General features: G+C 69.0%; 3 protein-coding genes across 4 annotated transcripts; 1 reads left to right on the top strand and 2 right to left on the bottom strand.

Annotated features, from left to right (window-relative positions):
- Positions 1 to 130: 130 nt before the first annotated feature.
- RPUSD1 (RNA pseudouridine synthase domain containing 1) lies at positions 131 to 3,390 on the bottom strand. The gene is made up of 6 exons (XM_012737857.3): positions 3,266 to 3,390; positions 2,525 to 2,713; positions 2,273 to 2,396; positions 2,006 to 2,108; positions 1,762 to 1,863; positions 131 to 1,425 (listed from the first exon to the last, which is right to left on the bottom strand). Exons 2-6 carry the CDS (start codon positions 2,704 to 2,706, stop codon positions 1,013 to 1,015), a joined length of 924 nt encoding a protein of 307 aa, XP_012593311.1. The 5' UTR covers positions 2,707 to 2,713; positions 3,266 to 3,390; the 3' UTR covers positions 131 to 1,012.
- Positions 3,391 to 3,616: 226 nt separating this feature from the next.
- On the top strand, positions 3,617 to 12,883 carry CHTF18 (chromosome transmission fidelity factor 18). Its single transcript, XM_020281372.2, has 22 exons — positions 3,617 to 3,759; positions 4,478 to 4,672; positions 4,756 to 4,906; positions 5,081 to 5,249; positions 6,032 to 6,124; positions 6,209 to 6,261; positions 6,396 to 6,534; positions 7,049 to 7,258; positions 7,732 to 7,829; positions 8,088 to 8,211; positions 8,298 to 8,449; positions 8,540 to 8,633; positions 8,959 to 9,057; positions 9,131 to 9,261; positions 9,720 to 9,867; positions 10,541 to 10,765; positions 10,866 to 11,015; positions 11,100 to 11,230; positions 11,855 to 11,999; positions 12,113 to 12,241; positions 12,618 to 12,675; positions 12,747 to 12,883. The coding sequence occupies exons 1-22, from the start codon at positions 3,666 to 3,668 to the stop codon at positions 12,881 to 12,883; spliced, it is 2,925 nt and encodes a 974-aa protein (XP_020136961.2). The 5' UTR covers positions 3,617 to 3,665.
- Positions 12,884 to 12,955: 72 nt separating this feature from the next.
- Positions 12,956 to 14,901, bottom strand: GNG13 (G protein subunit gamma 13). Of its 2 annotated transcripts, none has more exons than XM_020281394.2 (3): positions 14,795 to 14,901; positions 13,259 to 13,390; positions 12,956 to 13,133 (listed from the first exon to the last, which is right to left on the bottom strand). In XM_020281394.2, the coding sequence occupies exons 2-3, from the start codon at positions 13,354 to 13,356 to the stop codon at positions 13,028 to 13,030; spliced, it is 204 nt and encodes a 67-aa protein (XP_020136983.1). In that variant the 5' UTR covers positions 13,357 to 13,390; positions 14,795 to 14,901; the 3' UTR covers positions 12,956 to 13,027. The 2 variants fall into 2 exon arrangements, with proteins under 2 accessions (XP_020136983.1, XP_020136984.1); XM_020281395.2 differs by lacking the exon at positions 14,795 to 14,901 and adding an exon at positions 14,503 to 14,574.
- Positions 14,902 to 19,390: the final 4,489 nt, after the last annotated feature.

A 19,390-nucleotide genomic window follows, 5' to 3' on the forward strand; every position in this document is an offset into this window, starting at 1 on the left:
GTGCCTGGGAGCCGGGGCAGGTCAGCCGCTAGGACCACAAGGTCCCAGGTACAGGCACAGGGACTGCGGAGGGTCTGGGTGTCCACACCTGTCCTCCAAAGTCCCCCTTTAGACACATTCTCAGTCACTCTCACGGTCAGTCACTGAGCGTTTATTGCCAGTCCCCGGAGCCCAGTGCAGTCGGGTGGAGGAAGTGGGGCCCGGCCAGCCCACAGCTCCCAGGCTGGGTCCCTGAAGGCAGACGCCAGCGACTGGTGGCTGTGGGAGCCGGGCAGGCGGTGACATGGCAGGTGCTGCGGTGGGGGAGCCTGCGAGACCCCGAAGCAGAAGCGGCACCCGCAGCGGGTCTGGAGGGGCGGCGTGCACGGTGGGGCCTCAGCTGCTTGCAACGGACGCTGTGCGCCGGCCCCAAGCTCAGGATCCGGGTGCAGGTGGGCAAGGCTGAGGGTGAGTCCAGCAAAAGCAAAGGCACGAGGCAGACCTGGACGAGGCATGCAGACCCCAGCCCGGCAGGGGCGGGGCGGGGTCTGCAGGAGAGGCAGGGCGGGAGGGTGGGAGCAGAGCCTTCGGAACAGGGGGGCTGGGGCTGTCTGGGGCTGAGGCCTTTGCCAGCCCCTCTTGGGGAGGAGCACACCTGGGGGCAAAGGCCAGCCCAGACGCTAGTTCTGCTCTTCCGGTAGGTGACTCTAGGCAGGTGTGTAAAACGTAATCCCTTGGGTGAAGCTTCAGAGCTGGAAGCTGCTCCAGGAAGGAGGAAGGGCCTTGGTTTCCCCCTGGGGATGCTGGGAGGAGGCCCCACGACAGGGTGTCAGTCTCACAGCCTGAGGGCTCCAACCTCGCTGGAGATCGTGGCTGCCTGACGCCCCCTGCCGGCCCTTCCCTGCAGGCGGCCCCAGTTTTCTGTACCTTGGCCAGAAAACGCCACCTGCTGGGGATGGGCCCAGGGCTCTGCCGCACAGCCCCCACCCGTAGGGGTCCCAGCCCGTCACCCCCTCCTGCAGCCCAGTAGGGCTCAGTTGTCCGGTTCCAGCCTCCACTCTGACAGCCACTGCAGGCAAGAGGCTCGCTGTGCCTCGGTCTCGGGGGACTTGGTGCAGGGCGGTGGGGGCCGGCCCGGCCCAGGCAGGATCGTGGAGGGGCCCCCGTCCATGGGGTCAGGGTCAGGGGCAGCCCGCAAGGCCTGGACAAGCTGGTCCAGCGGCTGCACCAGGACGTGGGGGCTCCAGGAGGCGTCGAGGGAGGGCAGGAAGGGGTCCGGCGTGCAGGCCTCCACACACTCGGCGCGCGTGGGGATGCGCAGGTAGAAAGAGTGCAGCATCATGCGGAAAGGCTGGTCCTCCCGGCCCGCGGCCTGCCCGTAGGTCAGGTCGCCCACCACGGGGTGGCCGAGGGCACTGCAGTGAACCCGCAGCTGGTGTGTCCGGCCTGCGGGGCGGGGGGTGCGTCAGGCTGGGGGGGCGCTCCCCACCCACAACCCCCACCCGCCTCGCAGCGCAGCCAGCAGCCTCTCCCACGCAACCCCTGGGCAGGACCCTCCCGTCCTCCGCCACAGGCGAGGCCATCAGCACTCAGGACGGGGACTGTCGAGAGCAGGGCCAGGGCCGCACCTGGTCTGGCTGCAGAACCCAGGCCAGTGAGACCCCCACGCCAGGAGAGAGGCTGTGGGTCGTGAGCTGTTCTCTGCTGCACCTGGGCACTACTACACTCTGTGCCTCTGTTTTCTCTCCTCCGTTACTGGGCGCTGCCCGCCCCTGCACACACCTGTCAGAGGCTTCAGCAGCACTTTGGAGACAGGGTCACCTGCGTACAGCCCATGTTCCAGGACCACCAGCTCCGTGAGGCTCGGCTTCGGGTTCTCACAACCTGGGGAGCAAAGAGGTGAATGATGGTTAGTGGAGCCAGTGTGGGCCCCAGCCAATGCCAACCCAGGAGGCCTGCCAGAGTCGGCCCTGTCCACACGGGGCCCTGCTGGGCCTCAGGTGCCCTGGGCCCCCGCCTGCCGTACCCTGCGTGCCCTCGATGCACATGGTGTGAGCCCGGCCCTCCGTGCTGTTCCTGCCAATGGCATAGCTGATGGTCACCTGGCTGTCCTGGACGTGCCCCCGCACCTGCAAGGCAGGGGATCACACCCTGCTCACGGCGCCAGCCTACCACTGCCAGGGAGCCCACCTGACATCCAGGTGGCCACCTGGCACAGTGGGTAGCTCAGCACCAAGCAGCCCGCCCCAGCAGGCTGGGAGTTGCGTGTTCCTTCCGGCCGCCCCAGACTCACTAGGGCCAGGTAAGCCTTGGTCACTCGCCGTTCCTTGAAGCACCTGTATGCGCTGCCTGCAGCTGCCTTGTTCAGGGCCACACACAGAGCCCCGCTGGTGGAGAAGTCCAGCTGGTGGCAGAACCTGTGGCGGGGCAGAGCGTCAGCGATGGCTGGGGCGGGAGGTGGTGGCCTTCGCGGTGGCGTCCAGCATCTGAGCCGCCGCCTTGGACGGGCACTGGCGAGAGACTGCGTCTTCCCTGCCCCGTGTACCTGAACCCATAGCAGGTGTCCGGGTCGGCCAGCTCGGGGAAGCGGTGCCGCAGCTGCTTTTGGAGGGTCAGGGTCTCCTGCCACGTCTTGCTGTCGATTCGCACGTCCCAGTGCTTGTTCACCACCAGGAAGTCGCCGCTCCGGTATACGATGGACAGGTTCTCCACACTGCCTGGCTCCATGGCGGCCCTGCCACCCAGGGTGGGAGTGTGCGTGAGGGCGTGGCAGCACCCAGCCCAACAGCACAGCCTTCACCACCCCAGGGCTCTGGCTGAAGCCACCAGGCCAGCCTGCGGACCTCCTGTGCCGGGCAGCCCTGGCCCTCCATCCCTGAGGCCAGCCCGGGCACCAGTGGGGGTCAGCTTAGCTCTGGGTGACCATGAGGGGCCTTCCCTGACGGGGACCTAGCGGCGGACCAGCCTTGTCCTCCGGCCGGCCGCAGACCCTCCCAGCCAGTGCGGACGGTGAGGAGGGCCTTCTCCGGAGTGGACAGTGGCAGTGGCAAGAGCGGGGCTGCCGCGTCCCCGGGGTCCCGCCTGCCTGGAGCGCCGGTGCCGGTGCCAGTGCCGGTGCAGGTGCCGGCTGGGCCCCCCGCCCGCCCGCAGGCCCCACGCGGCGCCGCTCCCGGTCCCGCCCGCGCCTCTCTGAGTCCTGCGGGGCGACGGGCGTGACGCTTGGGCCCCAGGCCCGGGCAGACCCGATCTACGCCCTCCCCGCGGCCCTGCCCGCTCGGAGACCGACCTGCCGCCGCGCCGCGCCGCCGGGACCCCCACGCTGCCCCCAGCCCCGGCCTCAGCCCCCGCGTTCCCGCCGAGACCCAGCGACCCGGCGACAGCCGATAGGGACACGCAGCGCCGCTCCGGCCCCGGCCCGGCCTGCGCGCGCAGCCCCGCCTCCGCCCCGCCCACGGCCCGCCCCCGCCGCGGACGGGCGGCTATGCCGGCCAATGGCAAGTGCCACGAGGCTCGTTGCTCTGACTACCAGCAGAGACTCGGCCCCGCCCACCTCGCGCAGCCCCGCCCTCGTCCCATTGACCAATGGCAGGCGCCGCTGCGCACGCCGGCCGCTGATTGGCGGCGCCGAAGCGCGCGGGGCGGGGCGGCGGCGGCGCGGGAGTCTGGAGCGGGCCGGCGCGGCCGCCATGGAGGAGGACTATGAGTGGGAGCAGCGCGGCGTCGAGGATGACTTCGGCCGCCAGTTCGCCGCCGAGCTCGAGGTGCTGGCCGAGCTGGAAGGTGGGCGCGGGCCCGGGGCGCAACGTGGCCCGGCCGCGGTCCTGCCCGCCGCCCTGGCCGCGGGGCCTCTCTGCGGGCCGCCCTGGGTCCAGTCGCCCTTCCTCCCTGGGTCCCTTCCTCTCGGGGTCCCTTTCTCTCGGGGTCCCTTCTTCTCGGGGTCCCTTCCTCTCGGGGTCCCTTCCTCCCTGGGTCCCTTTCTCTCGGGGTCCCTTCCTTCCTGGGTCCCTTCCTCTCGGGGTCCCTTCCTTCCTGGGTCCCTTCCTTCCTGGGTCCCTTCCTCTCGGGGTCCCTTCCTCTCGGGCTCCCTTCCTCCCTGGGTCCCTTCCTTCCTGGGTCCCTTTCTCTCGGGGTCCCTTCCTTCCTGGGTCCCTTTCTCTCGGGGTCCCTTTCTCTCGGGGTCCCTTCCTCCCTGGGTCCCTTCCTCTCGGGGTCCCTTCTTCTTGGGGTCCCTTCTTCTCAGGGTCCCTTCCTCTCGGGGTCCCTTCTGCCCGCGGAGTCCCGTCCGCGCCCGGGGCTCGGTCTCTTCTCCTGCACGGTGGGACCACGACCCCACCCTGGGCAGTCAGAGAGTGCTGCCCCGAGGAGGTGAGGCGCCAGGAACTGGGCGACCCAGGAGGACCATCCGGAGGAGGTTGAGCCGGAGACCGGGAGCTGCGGTGCCACCGTGAGCCGGACCTGGCTGTCCTGGGCAGCTGCTGTGAATGTTCTCTCCCTGCAGGGACGCCGACTCTGTCACCCTCCCGAGCCCCCCAGCCCACAGTGGGCCGGCCGCAGCTCACGTTCGAGGAGGCCATTGCCGGAGGGGACGCCACCACCCACCCCTCGCCCGCTGGATCTCCGGGGAAGAGCGAGGGCCGCGCCAGCAAGAGGCCAGTGGATGCCGACTTCCAGAGGGATGGGCTCCTGCCCCCCAGTATGTCCCCAGGATTGCTGGGGCGCTTGGGGTGGTGCCAGGCCGGGGAAGGGCTTCCTGTTCCCTCCACGTGTCTCTTGCAGCCCCGAAAGTCAAACGGCCCAGACTGGAGGTAGTCAAGAGGCTGAACTTTACGCCAGAGGAGATGGAGGAGCCGCCACTGCCTGACTCCCCGCCAAGGGACATCACCCCCCCACCAAGTCCTGAGATCCCCACTGGGCTCTGGGGTGACGGGTGTGTGGCTTGGGGCACGGGTGTCCCACCCCATGTGTCCAAGGGGGACTTGGAAGAATCCTGTTCTCTGAATGAGGCCTGGGGTGGGGACCTGTGGGAGGACACCACAGCTGGGGGCAGATCCAGGCACCCCTGTCCCAGGGCGACAGGGACTGAGCCCCGGTCCCTGCCCAGGCCCTCCGACGCTGGTGCTGACGGGGCTCTCACACCGGCCTCACCAGCCGCCCGAAACCCTGTCCTGCGGCGGCCCCCTGTTCTGGAGGACTACGTCAACGTGACGTCCACGCGTGGCGACCGGGCCTTCCTGGTGCTGCGCGGGGATCCCACGGGCACTGGGGTGCAGGTGGGTGGTGCGTGGGGATCCCACGGGCACTGGGGTGCAGGTGGGTGGTGCGTGGGGATCCCACGGGCACTGGGGTGCAGGTGGGTGGTGCGCGGGGATCCCACGGGCACTGGGGTGCAGGTGGGTGGTGCGTGGGGATCCCACGGGCACTGGGGTGCGGGTGGGTGGTGCGTGGGGATCCCACGGGCACTGGGGTGCGGGTAGGTGGGTGCTGCGTGGGGATCCCATGGGCACTGGGGTGCAGGTAGGTGGGTGCTGCGTGGGGATCTCACGGGCACTGGGGTGCGGGTAGGTGGGTGCTGCATGGGGATCCCACGGGCACTGGGGTGCAGGTGGGCAGGTGCTGCGTGGCCACTGGCAGGGCTGGCCTTGGCCTTCTTATGGGGGTGGGCCAGCACCACTGAGAAAGCGTCCTGGTCCCCACATCTCGGGGTCTGGCTTGCTGATATCAGACCACGTCCATGCGTTGGGGGCTGGGGAGCTAGAAGCTGCTTCAGGGACGTGGCCTTAGTGAACACAGCCTCTCTACCCCACACCGCTGTGCAGGCTGCTTGGGTGCCCCCATATGTGCCCTAAGGGGGGTCCCTCCACCCCCACTTTGGCATTGCCCCTCTGGGTGGCTTCCGTTCCTGGGGCCCCTGATTACACAGGTGTCTTCCACCTCCCTTGGCTGGCTTTCGGGAGGGAATCCAACCTGGGCCCCTGAGCACTACTGGGGGCTGTGGGTAACCCCATGGTGTAGGCGGGGCCCAGAGGTAACTGTCACCCTGCCTTCCCCACAGAACCCCCTCCTCGACATCCGGTGGCGAGGCCGCAGCCAGCTGGACCTGCTGGGTGTGTCCTTTGCATCCCTGAAGGAACAGGTCGACAGCGAGGTGGGGTTCTGGGGCTCTGCGGGAGGGCAGTGTGGGGGTGACTGGCAGCCCGAGGCTGCCTGACTCCCGGTCTTGTTTGCACAGCGACGGCAGCAGCGGCTCAAGGAGGCCCAGTGGCTCTCAGACACCCTGCACAGGTGACTTGGTGGGCCCTCCCGCCCCAGAACCCTTCCTGGTTCTTGGACCAGCCCCTGGCTTGTGTCCCATGGGGTTGTGGGGTCAGTGTGGTCCCTGCCAGGGGTCCGGAGGTTTAGGACATAATGCTCTCCAGCCTCGGAACGGAGGAGGAGGAGGCCCAGCCGTCGGGGGCCCCAGAGGAGGAGCCAGTGGACGGCCAAGACGCCTCCCAGCAGTGCCTCTGGGTGGACGAGTTTGCGCCCCGGCACTACACGGAGCTGCTCAGTGACGATGTAAGGTTTTGTTCACGCTCAGGTGTGATTGACTTTCCATTGCCAGGAGAGAAGAACCGGGGCCCCAGCTGGTCCCAGCACTGCCGGCCCAGAGGGCTGGCTGTGGGTGTGGATGAGGGCTCTGGCCTGCCCCACTGAGTTGAGGGAGCTGTTGGTGACCGCACAGCCTGCAGGGCAGGGTCGAGGCGGGGACGCTGTGCCCAGCAAGGCCACGCCCTGCAAAGCAGCTTTGCTCTCCCCCGGCCCCGGGCCTGCTGCCGGTCACCTGTGCCCTGCCGGGAGCTGGGCTGGGCGTCCGGGGCATCCCCCACCCTAAATCTCTGGCCCTTCCCTGTCCCCACTGTGGCGCTCACCAGCAGGGTGTCCGAGGGCTGGCCATGTACCTTGAGGCCCAGCATCCCCGTCTGTGTCTGTGTCTCGGGGCCCGAGGCAGCAGGCTCACTTGAGGGCAGGCGCAGGCCCTTGGTGCCACGCTGGGCCGGGGTTCCCTCAGGCTGCGCCTCCCTCCCCGCAGTTCACCAACCGCTGCCTCCTCAAGTGGCTGAAGCTGTGGGACCCAGTGGTGTTTGGCCACGAGAGGCCAGCCCGGAAGCCCAGGCCCAGCGCCGAGCCGGCCAGGGCCGGCAAGGAGGCCACAGCCTCGGCCAAGTGGAAGAGCCACGAGCAGCTGGTGGAGGAGATGCTAGAGGCCGAGCTGGACCCGAGCCAGCGGCCCCGGCAGAAGGTGAGGCCCCCACCCCCGGCCGTGCTGCAGGTGCTGCAGAGCCTGAGGCTTTGCTCTCTGCGGCCGGTGCCATCGCAGCCTCTGGGGCCCAGGAGGCACATTTACCTTCTCTGGAGGGTCTTGGCGTGAAGCACTGCTGACACGCGTCAGAACTTAGATCTGTCCTAGTGATTGAGGTGACGCTGACACCCTGCAGTGTCTCCGTGTCTCGCCAGGGTAACCCAGGGGCGGCGGGTGGTTTCTAGGGGTCAGTCACATGGGTTCCAGCTGTGCTGTCCCGTCCCCGTGTACTGGCTTCCCGCAGGGCTCTGTGTTCAGGAGTGCTGTCTCTGCACGTTTGCGTGGGTTTCGTTCCTGTGGACAGCCAGGGCTGCGGGGAGGACCCCGGGCAGTGCCCGGCGCGGGGCAGGATTTTCAGCCCTGGCTGCTGGAGGCCCGTGTGTTGCAGCTCCTCTCCCTCTACCTGGCCGCAGGTGGCGTTGCTGTGCGGACCCCCGGGGCTGGGCAAGACCACCCTGGCTCACGTGATTGCGCGGCACGCGGGCTACTCCGTGGTGGAGATGAACGCGAGGCGAGTGGGGGGGGGGGGCGTCTCTGTCCGGACACGTGCGCCTGGGTTTGGGCTGCAGCCCCGAAACCTGAGTGAGGCGGTTCCTGTCTCGAGGGTGGGGCCCACCGGGAGGAGCACGTCCTTGCGCAGGGCTCGCTGTGCGTGGCAGCGTGTGGCACGGGGGACTCCGGCGGGGGGCCGTCCCGCCAGGGCGGCTGGCTGCTGCCCACGCTGAGGGCACGGCGGCCCTGACGCCCCTGCCTGACCTCGCCGCTCCAGTGACGACCGCAGCCCTGAGGCCTTCCGCACGCGCATCGAGGCGGCCACGCAGATGGAGTCGGTGCTGGGTGCTGGTGGGAGGCCCAACTGCCTGGTCATCGACGAGATTGACGGGGCCCCCACGGTGGGCCTCCCTGGTGGCCCAGGCGGGCAGGGGGGCGGGCGGCCAGGCACTGGCCCTGGCTCACTGTGCCCTCTGTGCCTCCCCAGGCTGCCATCAACGTCCTCCTGGGTGTCCTGAACCGCAGGGGCCCACAGGAGGCAGAGCCGAGGGGCCCTGCCGCGCCCTCGGGTGGAGGCCGCCGGGGCCGCGCGGAGGCGGGGCTTCTGACCAGGCCCATCATCTGCATCTGCAACGACCAGTGAGTGGGCCCGTGGGGGGCGCCCTGTGCCCTGGGCGGTGCCCGCCCTGCAGGTGCCCCCGGTGAGGGCACTGCCGTCCCCTCCCTCAGGTTTGCGCCGTCCCTGCGGCAGCTGAAGCAGCAGGCCTTCCTGCTCCACTTCCCGCCGACCCTGCCCTCCCGGCTGGTGCAGCGGCTGCAGGAGGTCAGTGGGGCGGGGCCTGCGCCAGCCAGCCCACGGTGGGGACGCTGAGGCAGGGTGCGGCCCCTGCTCCCCCAGGGTCCCCAGCGGGCTCCGGCCATGGTGGCAATGGCGGTTGGACTGGCCCGGTCCCCTGTGCAGGGTGGCCCCGAGCAGGGCTGGGGCCAGTCCACAGACACTCACGGTCTTGGGGCCTGCGGGACGAGGGCTGCTCTTCACCCTACTCTGGGGCAAAGGGTTGTGGCCGAGGGGGCTCTGAGTGGAGCCATCCTGGCGGGCGCCCCTCAGAGCAGCAGCGGGAGGGCTCAGCACCGGCTCGCCCCTGCAGATCTCCCTGCGGCAGGGTGTGCGCGCTGACCCGGGCGCGCTGGCGGCCCTCTGCGAGAAAACGGACAACGACATTCGTGCCTGCATCAACACGCTGCAGGTGGCTGAGCAGCGGGTGCGGGAGGTGGGAGGGGGCCTGGGGGGGCCTGCCTCTCACCCCTGCCCGTGTCCAGTTCCTGCACAGGCGGGGCCGGCGGGAGCTGAGCGTGCAGGACGTGCAGGCCACGCGTGTGGGCCTCAAGGACCAGCGCAAGGGGCTCTTCTCCGTGTGGCAGGAGGTCTTCCAGCTGCCTCGGGACCAGAGGTGGGCAGCGGGCTGGCCGGCACCACCTGCATGGAGAGCCGGGGGCCGCCCCACCCGGCTTTCAAGGCTGTGCCTCCGTCTCCCCCGGCTCTCGAGGCTCAGGGCCTGCGCAGGGGCCACCAGGGCACCATTACAGGAAGGATGCCCCGGCGTTGCGAGGCCCCGGGGTGCAGCTCTGGCCTGGCCCAGGCAGCACTGGGAGGCCTTGGGGGCAGGGAGCAGTGGGCATCTGGGGGGTGCCCGGAGCTGCTCGGCCTGGGAGGTGCTGTTCCCAGCCTGGTCCCCCAGGGCGACCTTCCCCAAGGGTCAGTCTAGGGCTGGGGGTTCTGCTGGGGCCTCCTGGGGCGCTCCAGAGTGTTGGTAGTGCACAGACACCTGGGGTGCTGCCAGGAAGTGGAGGGGCGGTGGGGCTGCCTGTGCCCTTACAAGGCCCCCCCGGCCCCTGCACCCCTCCACAGACGCCGAGTGGGCCAGGACCTGGCCCTGCCCGCCCACATGCTTCTGCTCGGCCCCGGGGACGCGGGCTCCCTGACCTCGGCCTCGCAGAGGTTCTACCACGTCCTGCACGTCGCCACCTCCGCCGGCGAGCACGAGAAGGTGGTCCAGGTACCTGCCCTGCCTCCCGCCAGCACTGCCTGGTGCCCTGTGCCCCACGGGAGCGGGCAGCGAACAGGAGACGCTGAGGGGGCTGAGTGGGAGGGGTGGGAGTGGGGGTGGTGGGGACAGGGCGCCAGGGAGGCCAGAGGGCACAGGGGGCCTGGATGGGTGGGGAGGGGAGAGGGGGTGTCTGACCCGGGGTCGGTGGGTGCAGGTGGAGCCTCTACCACCCTCTGGCCGGGGAGGGGCTGGGTTCTGGCTGGAGCGTACGGGTGGGGTGGGCTTTTGGCCTGAGCAGGGGCAGAGGTCCCCAGCACCCCCGCCTCCCCCCGGGGAAGCCCGGCCTAAGCCGCCTCTTGACTCTAAGCCGCTTTGGATTAGCGGCTGGGGATCCCGGCCAATCCGGAAATCCACAGGGTGGAGGTGCCTGTGGGGCAGGAGCCCACGTGGGGGGAGTGAGGCTCCTCGCCCCGTTCTTGTGGAGGGGGCTGGGCCCCTCTGGCTCCTGGAGGCCGCGGGGCGGTTTTCCCCTTGTCTCGGGGTGTTCGTCCCGCTGGGGGGCGGCTCGGGGAGCACCCTCCCGGCCCCCCACGGCCCGTGGCGCTCGCTCGCTGGTGTTTGCCGCTGCCCCCAGAGCTGGGCTTGGCGGCCACGGGACTGAGGCCTGCCGCCGCCGCCGCAGGGCCTGTTCGACAACTTCCTGCGCCTGCGCCTGCGGGACTCCAGCCTGGGCGCCGTGTGCTCCGCCCTCGACTGGCTGGCCTTCGACGACCTGCTGGCGCAGGCGGCCCACCACGGCCAGAGCTTCCAGCTGCTGCGCTACCTGCCCTTCCTGCCCGTGGCCTTCCACGTGCTCTTTGCCCGCAGCCACGTGCCGAGGATCAGTTTCCCCAGCAGCCAGCAGGAGGTGCCCACCCCACCCCACCCTCTTCCCAGCCAGAGTCTGGCCCTGGGGTCCTGGCCCCGTGGTCCCAGCGACCCTGCCTGGTTCCCCCCCCCCGCCCCAGGCCCAGAACCGGATCAGCCAGACGAGGAACCTGATCCAGACGCTGGTGTCGGGCATGGCGCCGGCCACGCGCAGCCGGGCTGCGCCCCAGGCCCTCGTCCTGGACGCCCTCTGTCTGCTCCTGGACATCCTCGCGCCCAAGCTGCGCCCCGTGAGTGCCGCCCACAGGTGAGGACTGGGGCTCCCGGGGACAGGCCCTGCCGTGCTCAGCCTCCCGCCTGCCACCCCCGCCCAGGTGAGCACACAGCTGTACGGCGCCCGCGAGAAGCAGCAGCTGGCCAGCCTGGTGGGCACCATGCTCGCCTACAGCCTCACCTACCGCCAGGAGTGCACGCCCGACGGGCAGTACGTCTACAGGCTGGAGCCGTGAGTCCCGCGCCTGGTGGGGCCTGGCCGGGGGCTGTGCGAGGGGGCCAGGCCCGCGCTGGGCCGGGAGTCTGGAAGTGTGTCCTTACTACGTGGGTGTCCAGGAGTGGTCGGGCCCAGTGTGGCCTTTGCTCAGGTGTGACTGTGAGGCGGGGCTCACTGCCAGGGCGCCAGGTTGGGCGCAGCCCTGGGACCTGTTTTGGTGCAGAGCCTCTCCCAGCCTTCACGCCCCCCAGGAGCAGCGCCCAGAGGCCCCAGGCTGGGTGGCCCCATGAGTGAGTGGCGCTGCCAGGGCTCTGTCTCCCACCCTGCGATGGTCGTGGGGGGCGGGGACACAGCGCAGCCCAGGAGCCATGGCCTGAGGTTCTGCTGCCCCACCTGTGGCAGGGTCCACCTGTCATCTTATTCTTGTCCTGCGTCCCTGGGCAGGTTCTGTCGCCATCCCCACTACAGTTGGGGAAACTGAGGCTTGAGACATTCAAGCCCTGGCTGCGGCAGCACCAAGACTCAGCCCCACATGACAGCTCTCCCGCTGTGGCGTATGGGGTTTGCGCACCAGGTGGGTCCCCGGCCCAGCCCTGCTGACCGGGCGCCCTGGCGTCCTGCCTCCCTTGCCCCGAGCAGGAACGTGGAGGACGTCTGCCGCTTCCCGGAGCTGCCTGCCCGCAAGCCCCTCACCTACCAGGCCAAGCAGCTCATCGCCCGGGAGATTGAGGTGGAGAAGATGCGGCGGGCAGAGGCCGTGTCCCGGGCTGGGAACGGTCCCCAGGTGAGCCTCCCTGGGCTCTGGGAACAGGGGGCCCGTGGGCAGGGTCTGGGAGTGGACGCTGTCCCCGCTCTGGCCTTGCCCAGCCGGAGCTCCCTGGGTCCTGCTCCCTGCAGGCGGACCGGAGCCCCGCGGGACCTGAGGGTCCTCCAGGAGGCAGTGGGGAGAGAGACGGGCGCCGGCCTGCTCTGCGCAACCACGAGCAGCGGCTGGAGCACATCATGAGAGCCGTCCGGGAGGAGCAGGTGCAGGGGCGGGGCTGGGGCAGCCCTGGAGGAGGGGGCCAGGGCTGCTCTGGGTGGGGCCGTTGGCCCAGAGGTGGGGCTGGCTCCGAGCCCTGAGGGCTGTCTGTCCTGAAGGGCTAGTTCTCTCCACCTAGCATGATGGTTTTCCACCTGGGCCTCAGTTTCCCATCTGGGCAGGAGAGCAGTCTTGATGGGGAACAGGTGTCTGTGAGGTGGTGGGGGACATGGGGATGCTGGCCTGGGCAGGGTCAGGAAAAGCTCCCAGCCGTGCTTGGGGCCCCTCCCCCCTGGGGATGGCCCCTGGGTCCTCCCGTCTGGCACCAGGGGCCACACGGGGTCCGCCCCACAAGCCTGATGGGCCCTTTCTCCTCGCCAGCCCGAGAGGGACTTCTTCGGACGTGTGGTCGTGAGGAGCGCGGCAGCCCTGAGGGCAGGTGTGTGCAGGGGGCTGGGGGGCCCTGGGGGGCTGGGGCTGGGCCAGGGAGCAACCATGTGTCCCCCGCAGAGGACGCGGCCCTGGAGAAGGACGCGGCGGAGTGGCGCATAGGCACGGCGGTGGGCAGGAGCGAGGTCTGGTTCCGCTTCAACGAGGGCGTCTCCAACGCCGTGCGGCGCACCCTGTACGTCAGGGACCTGCTGTAGCCCCGGCCCGGGGCCGACCCCTCGGGGCCCCTGGCATTGCTCTACCTCCACAGAGACGCACGAAACACAGAGCCCCAGAGAGTTTTATAAACGCGGCGCCTTTACAGACGTGGTCCCCAGTCTCCAGTCGGCGGGCGGGCGGGCTCACAGGATGGCGCACTTGCCCTTCTCCACCCAGGGGTTGTTCTTCATCAGGTCGGGGTTCAGGAAGGGGTCCTTGGGGATCCCGTCCTCGATCCACTTGAGGAGCCTGCGGGCAGTGGGCAGGGTGAGAGGTGGGTGGGCCGTGGCACCTGCCAGGCTGGGGCGTGGGAGCGGCTCATGCAAACGAGCATCCAGCCGGCAAATGACATGCAAATCCCGCGGGGCACTCACTCGGGGATGGTCTTGGAGGACATCTCCCTCTTGAAGGCCAGCTGGTACTTGAGGCTCTCCACCTCCTTCTTCATCTGGGGCACGTCCCACTCCTCCATGGCGTCGGGGGCTTCGGAAGTGGCCAGCCTGCCGCTGGAGGGCAGGGAAGAAGTGGCAGTGCCAGGGGCTGCCCCCAGGCGTCCCCTACCCACTGGCCTGAGTCCCCCGGACCAAGCGAGGGAGGAAATCCGACCACTGCCCAGGCAGGTCGCCAGGGCCAGGGCCAGAGCACGGTCCCAAGAGGCCCTGCTAATGAGGCCCCACAGGCCCCCTCTACCCTGTGGGGCCAGTTAGCTGCCAGGAACTTTCCACCTTAGCGCTGTGCCCCTGTCCCCAGCGTCTCAGGTCCAGCTCTGGATTGGAGCGGGATGGGACCCCGCCCCGGGAGACAGCAGCACTGGGCACACAGTACAGGGGGCTCTGGGACCCCCCAGCCCTCCCACCCTGCACTCTGAGGCCCACTCCCAGCTCTTGGTCGCAGATGGTAACCAAACCAGGTGGGCTGGGACCTGCCTGGCCTCCCGTGGGCCTCTGCTTTGCATGGGCAAAGCCCACTCAGAGTCGGCCCTGGGGCCGGGGGATTTGGCCGAAATTTGCATCCCTGGTGGAGTCGGGGCTTGCGCTGAGGATGCCAGGGGGCCTGGGCTGTGGGTTGCCCCGATGCCCAGTGCCTTCCTGGGAGCTGCCCCAGCCTGAGTTTCCGCGCGTGAGCCAGCCTGGCAAAGCCACAGGTCGAGGCTTCTCAGAACACCTGCCAGTGGGAGCGGGTGGGAGCGGGTGCCCTGCAGCTCCCTCCCCAGCCCACTCCGGGGGCCCCTCGCTGTACCCCGGGGGAGGTTGGAAGACCGGACTGGATTCCTCAACCTTGAGGGGGGCGGGGGCCTGGGGGCTCCTGGTTGGAGAGTCTCCATATCCCCAGGGCTGTAGCTGTGCTGGGCGTGCCCAGTGCCTGGTGATGGTGGGAGCCTGGTCGGTGACACTGGCAGGACCAGGAGGGGTCCTGGGAGGGTCCCCCAGAAGCAGGGATGACAGCCCAGGGAATAGGGCTGGTCTCCGTGGGGGCCAGGCCAGGGACTCCCTCCTAGAGCCCCCAAGTTCCAGCGCCCCCATCTGCATGCATGTGGACAGCCACGCGGGTCCAGCTGCGGGCTGGGGGCGCTGGTTGCCCTGCCCACAGCCCTCGCCGCCGCGGCCTCTGGCCCTACCTGTGCGCAGCTGCCGCCACCGCCGCCGGAGCCCCGCCGCCTGCTCGCGCGCCCCGCGGACGCCCCCGGCCACGGCGCACGGCGCACTCGGCGGGCACTGCGGGCGGCGCGCACGGCGCACAGACGCGGCTACTCCGCCGCGCCGCCTGCCCGCCGCACTGGGGGCTCCTCTCGCTTTCCGGACACCACGGACAGGCGCCCTTGCTGCTGCGGGGGTTGGGTGAGCCCGCGGGACTGACCCGCACAAGTCCCAGGTCTCGGTTTCCTCCAGGCTGCGAGGGGCCTGACTTACCTTGGGAGGTGACAGTGAAGGGAAAGTAATGGCAAGAGCCAGGGGCCAGCGAGGTGACAGCCAGGGCCAAGTGATGTGCAGTGAGTTACTGGCAGGTGCCCGGCCCGCTCCTGCCGCCTGGAGCCCTGGCACCGCCCCTGCCCCCCTCCTTGGGGCTGGGCTGACCCCAGAGACCGGCCCTGCCTGGCGCAGGCTGCCAGCTGCTGCTGGTCTCGCCCAGTGGGTGGGACGTGGGGACAGTGTGGGGTTCGGGGGTTGGCTCTTGCACTGGGCAGAGGGGTGGTTCCCTCAACCGGGGTGGTGGGTTCCTGGCTGGCGTCACGATGCCTGTCCAGATGGCCTTCAGCTGGTCAAACTGTGCCCTGGCCCAGGAGTCCCCTCTGGTCAGAGCCATCCCCATTCTCCAGTGTCCCAGGACCCTTTGCTGGGGTCTGGGGTCTTTGCAGCCCACTTGGTGCAAGGCATCGAGGGCAGGCCAGATGGTGTGCCTCAGTGGGCCCAGATGTGAGCCTCTTCTTACCATGGAGCCTGGGCCTCCGCAGGATGGCTCCTGCTCTGGCCCTGTCCTCATTCCCTGCCCAGCACCGGGCAGGCTGCCCGGGGTGGGGGGAGGTGCTGCTGTTCCCCAGGCTGCCCTGAGCAGGGAATGGCTGAGGGGGTGGCCTGAGTGCCCCCCACATCGTGCCCACCCGTGGTGGCTGCAGAACACGCTGTCCAGGGAGCTGAGCGCCACGGGTTCACTCCTCAGCCCCCACCCTCCTCAGCCCTGCCTGAGGTCAAAAGCCCTGCAGTGGGGCCACTGTGGACACTTGCCCCGTGGTCCCCCAGGGCAGGAGCCACCCCATGTTCTTCAGATGTGTTTCCTGATGTCTCCTCCCGAACCCCCCCCCCCCCCGGCACACCCCGTGGGCTCCTGGGGAAGCTGTGCCCTGGGGACCGTCGAGTGACGCACGCGGCAGGCTGCATCCCGGGCAGGGGCCCCCGGGCAGCAACGCCGGCCTCGCGGGGCGGCAGGGCCTGGCTCCCCAGATGCAGCCCCCCACAAAGGCGCCCCCGCCCCGCCTGGCCCTTCGCAGGTGCTCCTGGGACCTCGCATGGGCTGGGGCCTGCGAGCTGGTCACTCTGTCCCCCAGGTCACACGGGACCTCCCGGGACCCCCTGCCCAGCACGCCGGCGGCAGTGTCCAGGACCCTCACGTCACGCAACAGGCTGCGTCCCTGCTGCGGTTCAGTGAAACGGGGTCACCGCACCCCCCGGGGTCCGCACGCAGCTGGGTCAGGAGGCACTTCTGGAACTGGGGCACATTAGGGCAGGATTATTTTTATTATGGATTTAGGGGGGTTGGAGCAGCTTAGCGGCAAGAGCACCAGCCCCCCCTCAGGGCAGATGCCGCTCCCGGCGGGTGGGGGTGGACCCTTCTCCCCTGGGCCCCAGCTGCCCTGCCTGGGCCCCTCGTTTGCACCAGCATTCGGGCTGAGGGGCGGGTCTCCATTGCGCGGCTGCCTGGGGCTCTCCCATGGCTGGGGGGCAACCTGCAGGCCCCACTCTGCCCCGGGGGAGCGACGTTTTGCCCCAGATGCCCCCATACTCAGGTGGGAGGGGAGAAGACCCCAGGAAGACCCCCTCACTCACTGGGGCAGCAGTGTGGTTTGGACAGCTGGGGGTCTGCTGGCCCTCGGGACCCGCAGTGCCACCGTGGCCGGCCGGCTGCCTGGCCTGGAAGGGCAGATGTGTGCTCCCGACCGTGCTGCTGAGGCCCCGGATTCTGGTCGCTCGCAGTTCCTGGGGCCCGCAGAAGTCCATCCGTGGAGGGTGCTCAAGCTCTGTCCAGCATGGCCAGTGTCCCCAAGGAGGCAGGACACAGGGTGGGACTCGGGCTGTGGGGATCCAGTGTCTGCCCCAGTCCCCAGGAGAGCAGTGGACTGATGTGGTCCCGTGGGGGTTGGCGCAGGCGGCTGTGCAGGGGCAGTGGGGGTGGGGGACATGCCTGAGTCTGCCCAGGGCCACCTCTGTGGTGTTTCCAGCCTCTGGTCACGGGCGGACCTCAGGGCCCGCGTGCTGAGCAGGCAGCTGCAGTGACCTTTGCTCCTGCAGGAGGGGCCGTGGGACCCCCATGCTCGGTCAGACAGGACTTGAGGACCCCTAACTCCTCACTTGCCTACAGAGGCTAGATTTGAAAACCCCCAACATGCATTCAGGCCCAGGGGGACCTGTGTGGGTCACAGACATGGCCCTGCTGCAGCGATTCCCACCGGGAGGACTTTGGGGAAGGGACACCACCTATCCTCCTGCTGCCCGACTGACCGCCTTGCAGATGTTCTGTGGTGGGTCCCCGGTGACAGGCAGCTCCTTTCTGAATCAGGCCACTAATTGGGCCGCTGGGCGAGAACACATAGGGCTCCTTCCGCTGGCCTAGAAACGGCTGCCCCAGGCCCGAGCCCCTGACTGCAGGGCGTGGGCCTCAGAGCCAGCCAAGCTCACGGCCTGCAGGGCGGCACATGTGGCCCGGGTACCCTCATGCTGCCTTTAGGGCTCAGTCCAAACATGGCACAGGGGTGCCATGACCCCTTCTGCCCCTGCAGGGTCTCCGGAGGGCAAGGCAGGGCCGGGACAGGCATGTGGCTGTCTGAGTAGGTGAGGGAGACGGTGCCCAGGAAACCGAGGGACAGAGCACCGGGCTAGGCCCAGGCGGAGGAGCCCACTCTCCACCCAGCAGCCCCTGAGCTCTGCCTGAGGGAGTGCTCGGGCCACCCCAAGGGGCCAAAGCCGCCACCTCCCTACAGCCTTGAGGCTGTGACACCAGCCCGCTGGGTCTGTGAGGCCCTTTCCCTGAGGCCTGTGGACGGGCAGCCTGGGGCGGGGATAGCTGGCCCCTTCCATCCCTGCAAACAAGGCCGCAGAGGCCAGCAGGGGACTGGGGGAGACGTCAAGAAAACTCAGTTTTACCAAGGTGAGCAGCGGAAACTGGACGGCGTTTATGTAATCTTTGGAAGTTCCAGAATGATTTTCAAAAAAGTTTGCACTCTTAGGCTCAAAAGTAGGAAACAGAGCAGATCATGGAGAGGTACAGGGGAGCAGCCCTCATCCACGCTTCACTTCCGTGTGAAATGGCACCGTTGGTGCATCTGTGGCAAACTACTCTGGCTAACTGTGTTTATCCTGAACAGCCCGAGGTGGCGGGTCGTTACCATCACGCTCAGAAGAACCTTGGCCATCTTCTGAACGCTCAGCGTAACCGTGACACAGGCAGCAGGCGCCAGCGCCCAGAGCCCTGCCTCCGCCTGAGAACCGAGGCAAGCTCGTCCCCTGAGACGACGCCCCCGCCCGCCTGCTCCCCATGGACACAGAGACAGCTCGTTCCTGGGGGCCTCCGGAGGGGAGCCCCCGCAAACAGAGCCACCTGGGCCTGGCAGCAGGTGGAGCCTCACTCACTCCGCCCAGAGCACCATGGAAGGAAGGCGCAGACCTTCCACGCCAGCCACGGAGTTGCGCAGTGGAAGGTGGCTCGGCCTGTCCAAGGTCCATGGGGGCAGATGGGGGGATAGTGGGCCGCGCACTTCTCGCAGGGCGTCAGCTCCAGCGGCCTCCCCTCCATGCACACGGACTCGTACTCTGCGGGGACGGGGGTCCAGCGCTGCCAGAGGACTGCAGAGGGGGAGACGTGCTCCTCACTGTGCCAGGTGGGCCCATGGCTCCACCAGGACGCAGGCCTGTCCCCAGAACTCACCCACCATGAACCACGGGACGCGCCGTGCACCCAGGCTGGCCTTGCAGGCCCGGAGGGTCGCTCCTGGCCCATCAGCGCCCCTGGGTCTGCCTCATGGGGCGGCCGAGCGGCCACTCCCGGGGCAGGGCCTCACCCAGCCCCCAAGCTCCTCCGTCTGACTGGTGGGCGGCCTGAGGAGCCACTAGATGCCAGAGCTGCCCCTGGGCCAACCAGGAGGCACTGTGCAGACGAGGCCACTCCCTGGGGCCACGCCACCCCCACATGGGAGGGGGACCCGCACGGCCAAGGGCCAGTGTCCCCTGCCCACTCCCAGCCGGGGTGACCATGACCTCCAGGTGGCAGCTCACTAAGCGGCCAGGTTTCCCGCCACCACAGGGGACAGAAAGGTGCCAACTGCCACTGTTCCTGGTGGCTGATGCTCACAGGGCTCAAGGGGGCCCACGCCATCCACCCAACCAAGGGGCAGGGCCCAGCACCCCACATGACCCTCACAACGGACACACGAACCCCCAAAAGGGGGCCAGTGGGCCAGAGGCAGGATCAGGCTGCTGTGCGTCTGTTGTCCTCCGGCTGGGGCATAGCCCCGGAGTCTGAGCTGGGTCTGGGGCGTGGCCGGCAGGAGCCGGGGAGCCCTGCAGAGGCCTGTGCTCCTGGTCTCCCACCGCCCGTCTGGTCACCAGCCCTGCAGCAGCACCAGGTCCCCGCAGTGGTGACGGAGGAGAATCCATGTGTGTGGAGATGGGAGACGTCCCGAGACAGCCGGTGAGTGTGGGTGTGAGAGTGTGGCCGGGGTGTGGGGAGGGCAGGCTGGGCCACCCGACACAGCCTGACCCTAGACCAGGAGCACCACCAGGCCCAGGGTTCCAGGC

The sequence above is a fragment of the Microcebus murinus genome, chromosome 19, assembly GCF_040939455.1.
Source record: "Microcebus murinus isolate Inina chromosome 19, M.murinus_Inina_mat1.0, whole genome shotgun sequence".
In the NCBI taxonomy this organism is placed as follows: domain Eukaryota; kingdom Metazoa; phylum Chordata; class Mammalia; order Primates; family Cheirogaleidae; genus Microcebus; species Microcebus murinus.

What these genes read in the sequence shown, in the direction of transcription:
- CHTF18 (XM_020281372.2), top strand. Translation starts at nt 3,666, where the DNA reads ATGGAGGAGGACTATGAGTGGGAGCAGCGCGGCGTCGAGGATGACTTC. An exon ending in ATCTGCATCTGCAACGACCA is followed by an intron (nt 8,450 to 8,539) that starts GTGAGTGGGCCC and finishes CCCCTCCCTCAG; the next exon opens with GTTTGCGCCGTCCCTGCGGC. An exon ending in TACGTCTACAGGCTGGAGCC is followed by an intron (nt 11,231 to 11,854) that starts GTGAGTCCCGCG and finishes TGCCCCGAGCAG; the next exon opens with GAACGTGGAGGACGTCTGCC.
- RPUSD1 (XM_012737857.3), bottom strand. Translation starts at nt 2,706, where the DNA reads ATGGAGCCAGGCAGTGTGGAGAACCTGTCCATCGTATACCGGAGCGGC. An exon ending in CCAAGGCTTACCTGGCCCTA is followed by an intron (nt 2,109 to 2,272) that starts GTGAGTCTGGGG and finishes CCTGCCTTGCAG; the next exon opens with GTGCGGGGGCACGTCCAGGA. An exon ending in GTGCATCGAGGGCACGCAGG is followed by an intron (nt 1,864 to 2,005) that starts GTACGGCAGGCG and finishes TTTGCTCCCCAG; the next exon opens with GTTGTGAGAACCCGAAGCCG.
- GNG13 (XM_020281394.2), bottom strand. Translation starts at nt 13,356, where the DNA reads ATGGAGGAGTGGGACGTGCCCCAGATGAAGAAGGAGGTGGAGAGCCTC. An exon ending in TCCTCCAAGACCATCCCCGA is followed by an intron (nt 13,134 to 13,258) that starts GTGAGTGCCCCG and finishes CACTGCCCGCAG; the next exon opens with GCTCCTCAAGTGGATCGAGG.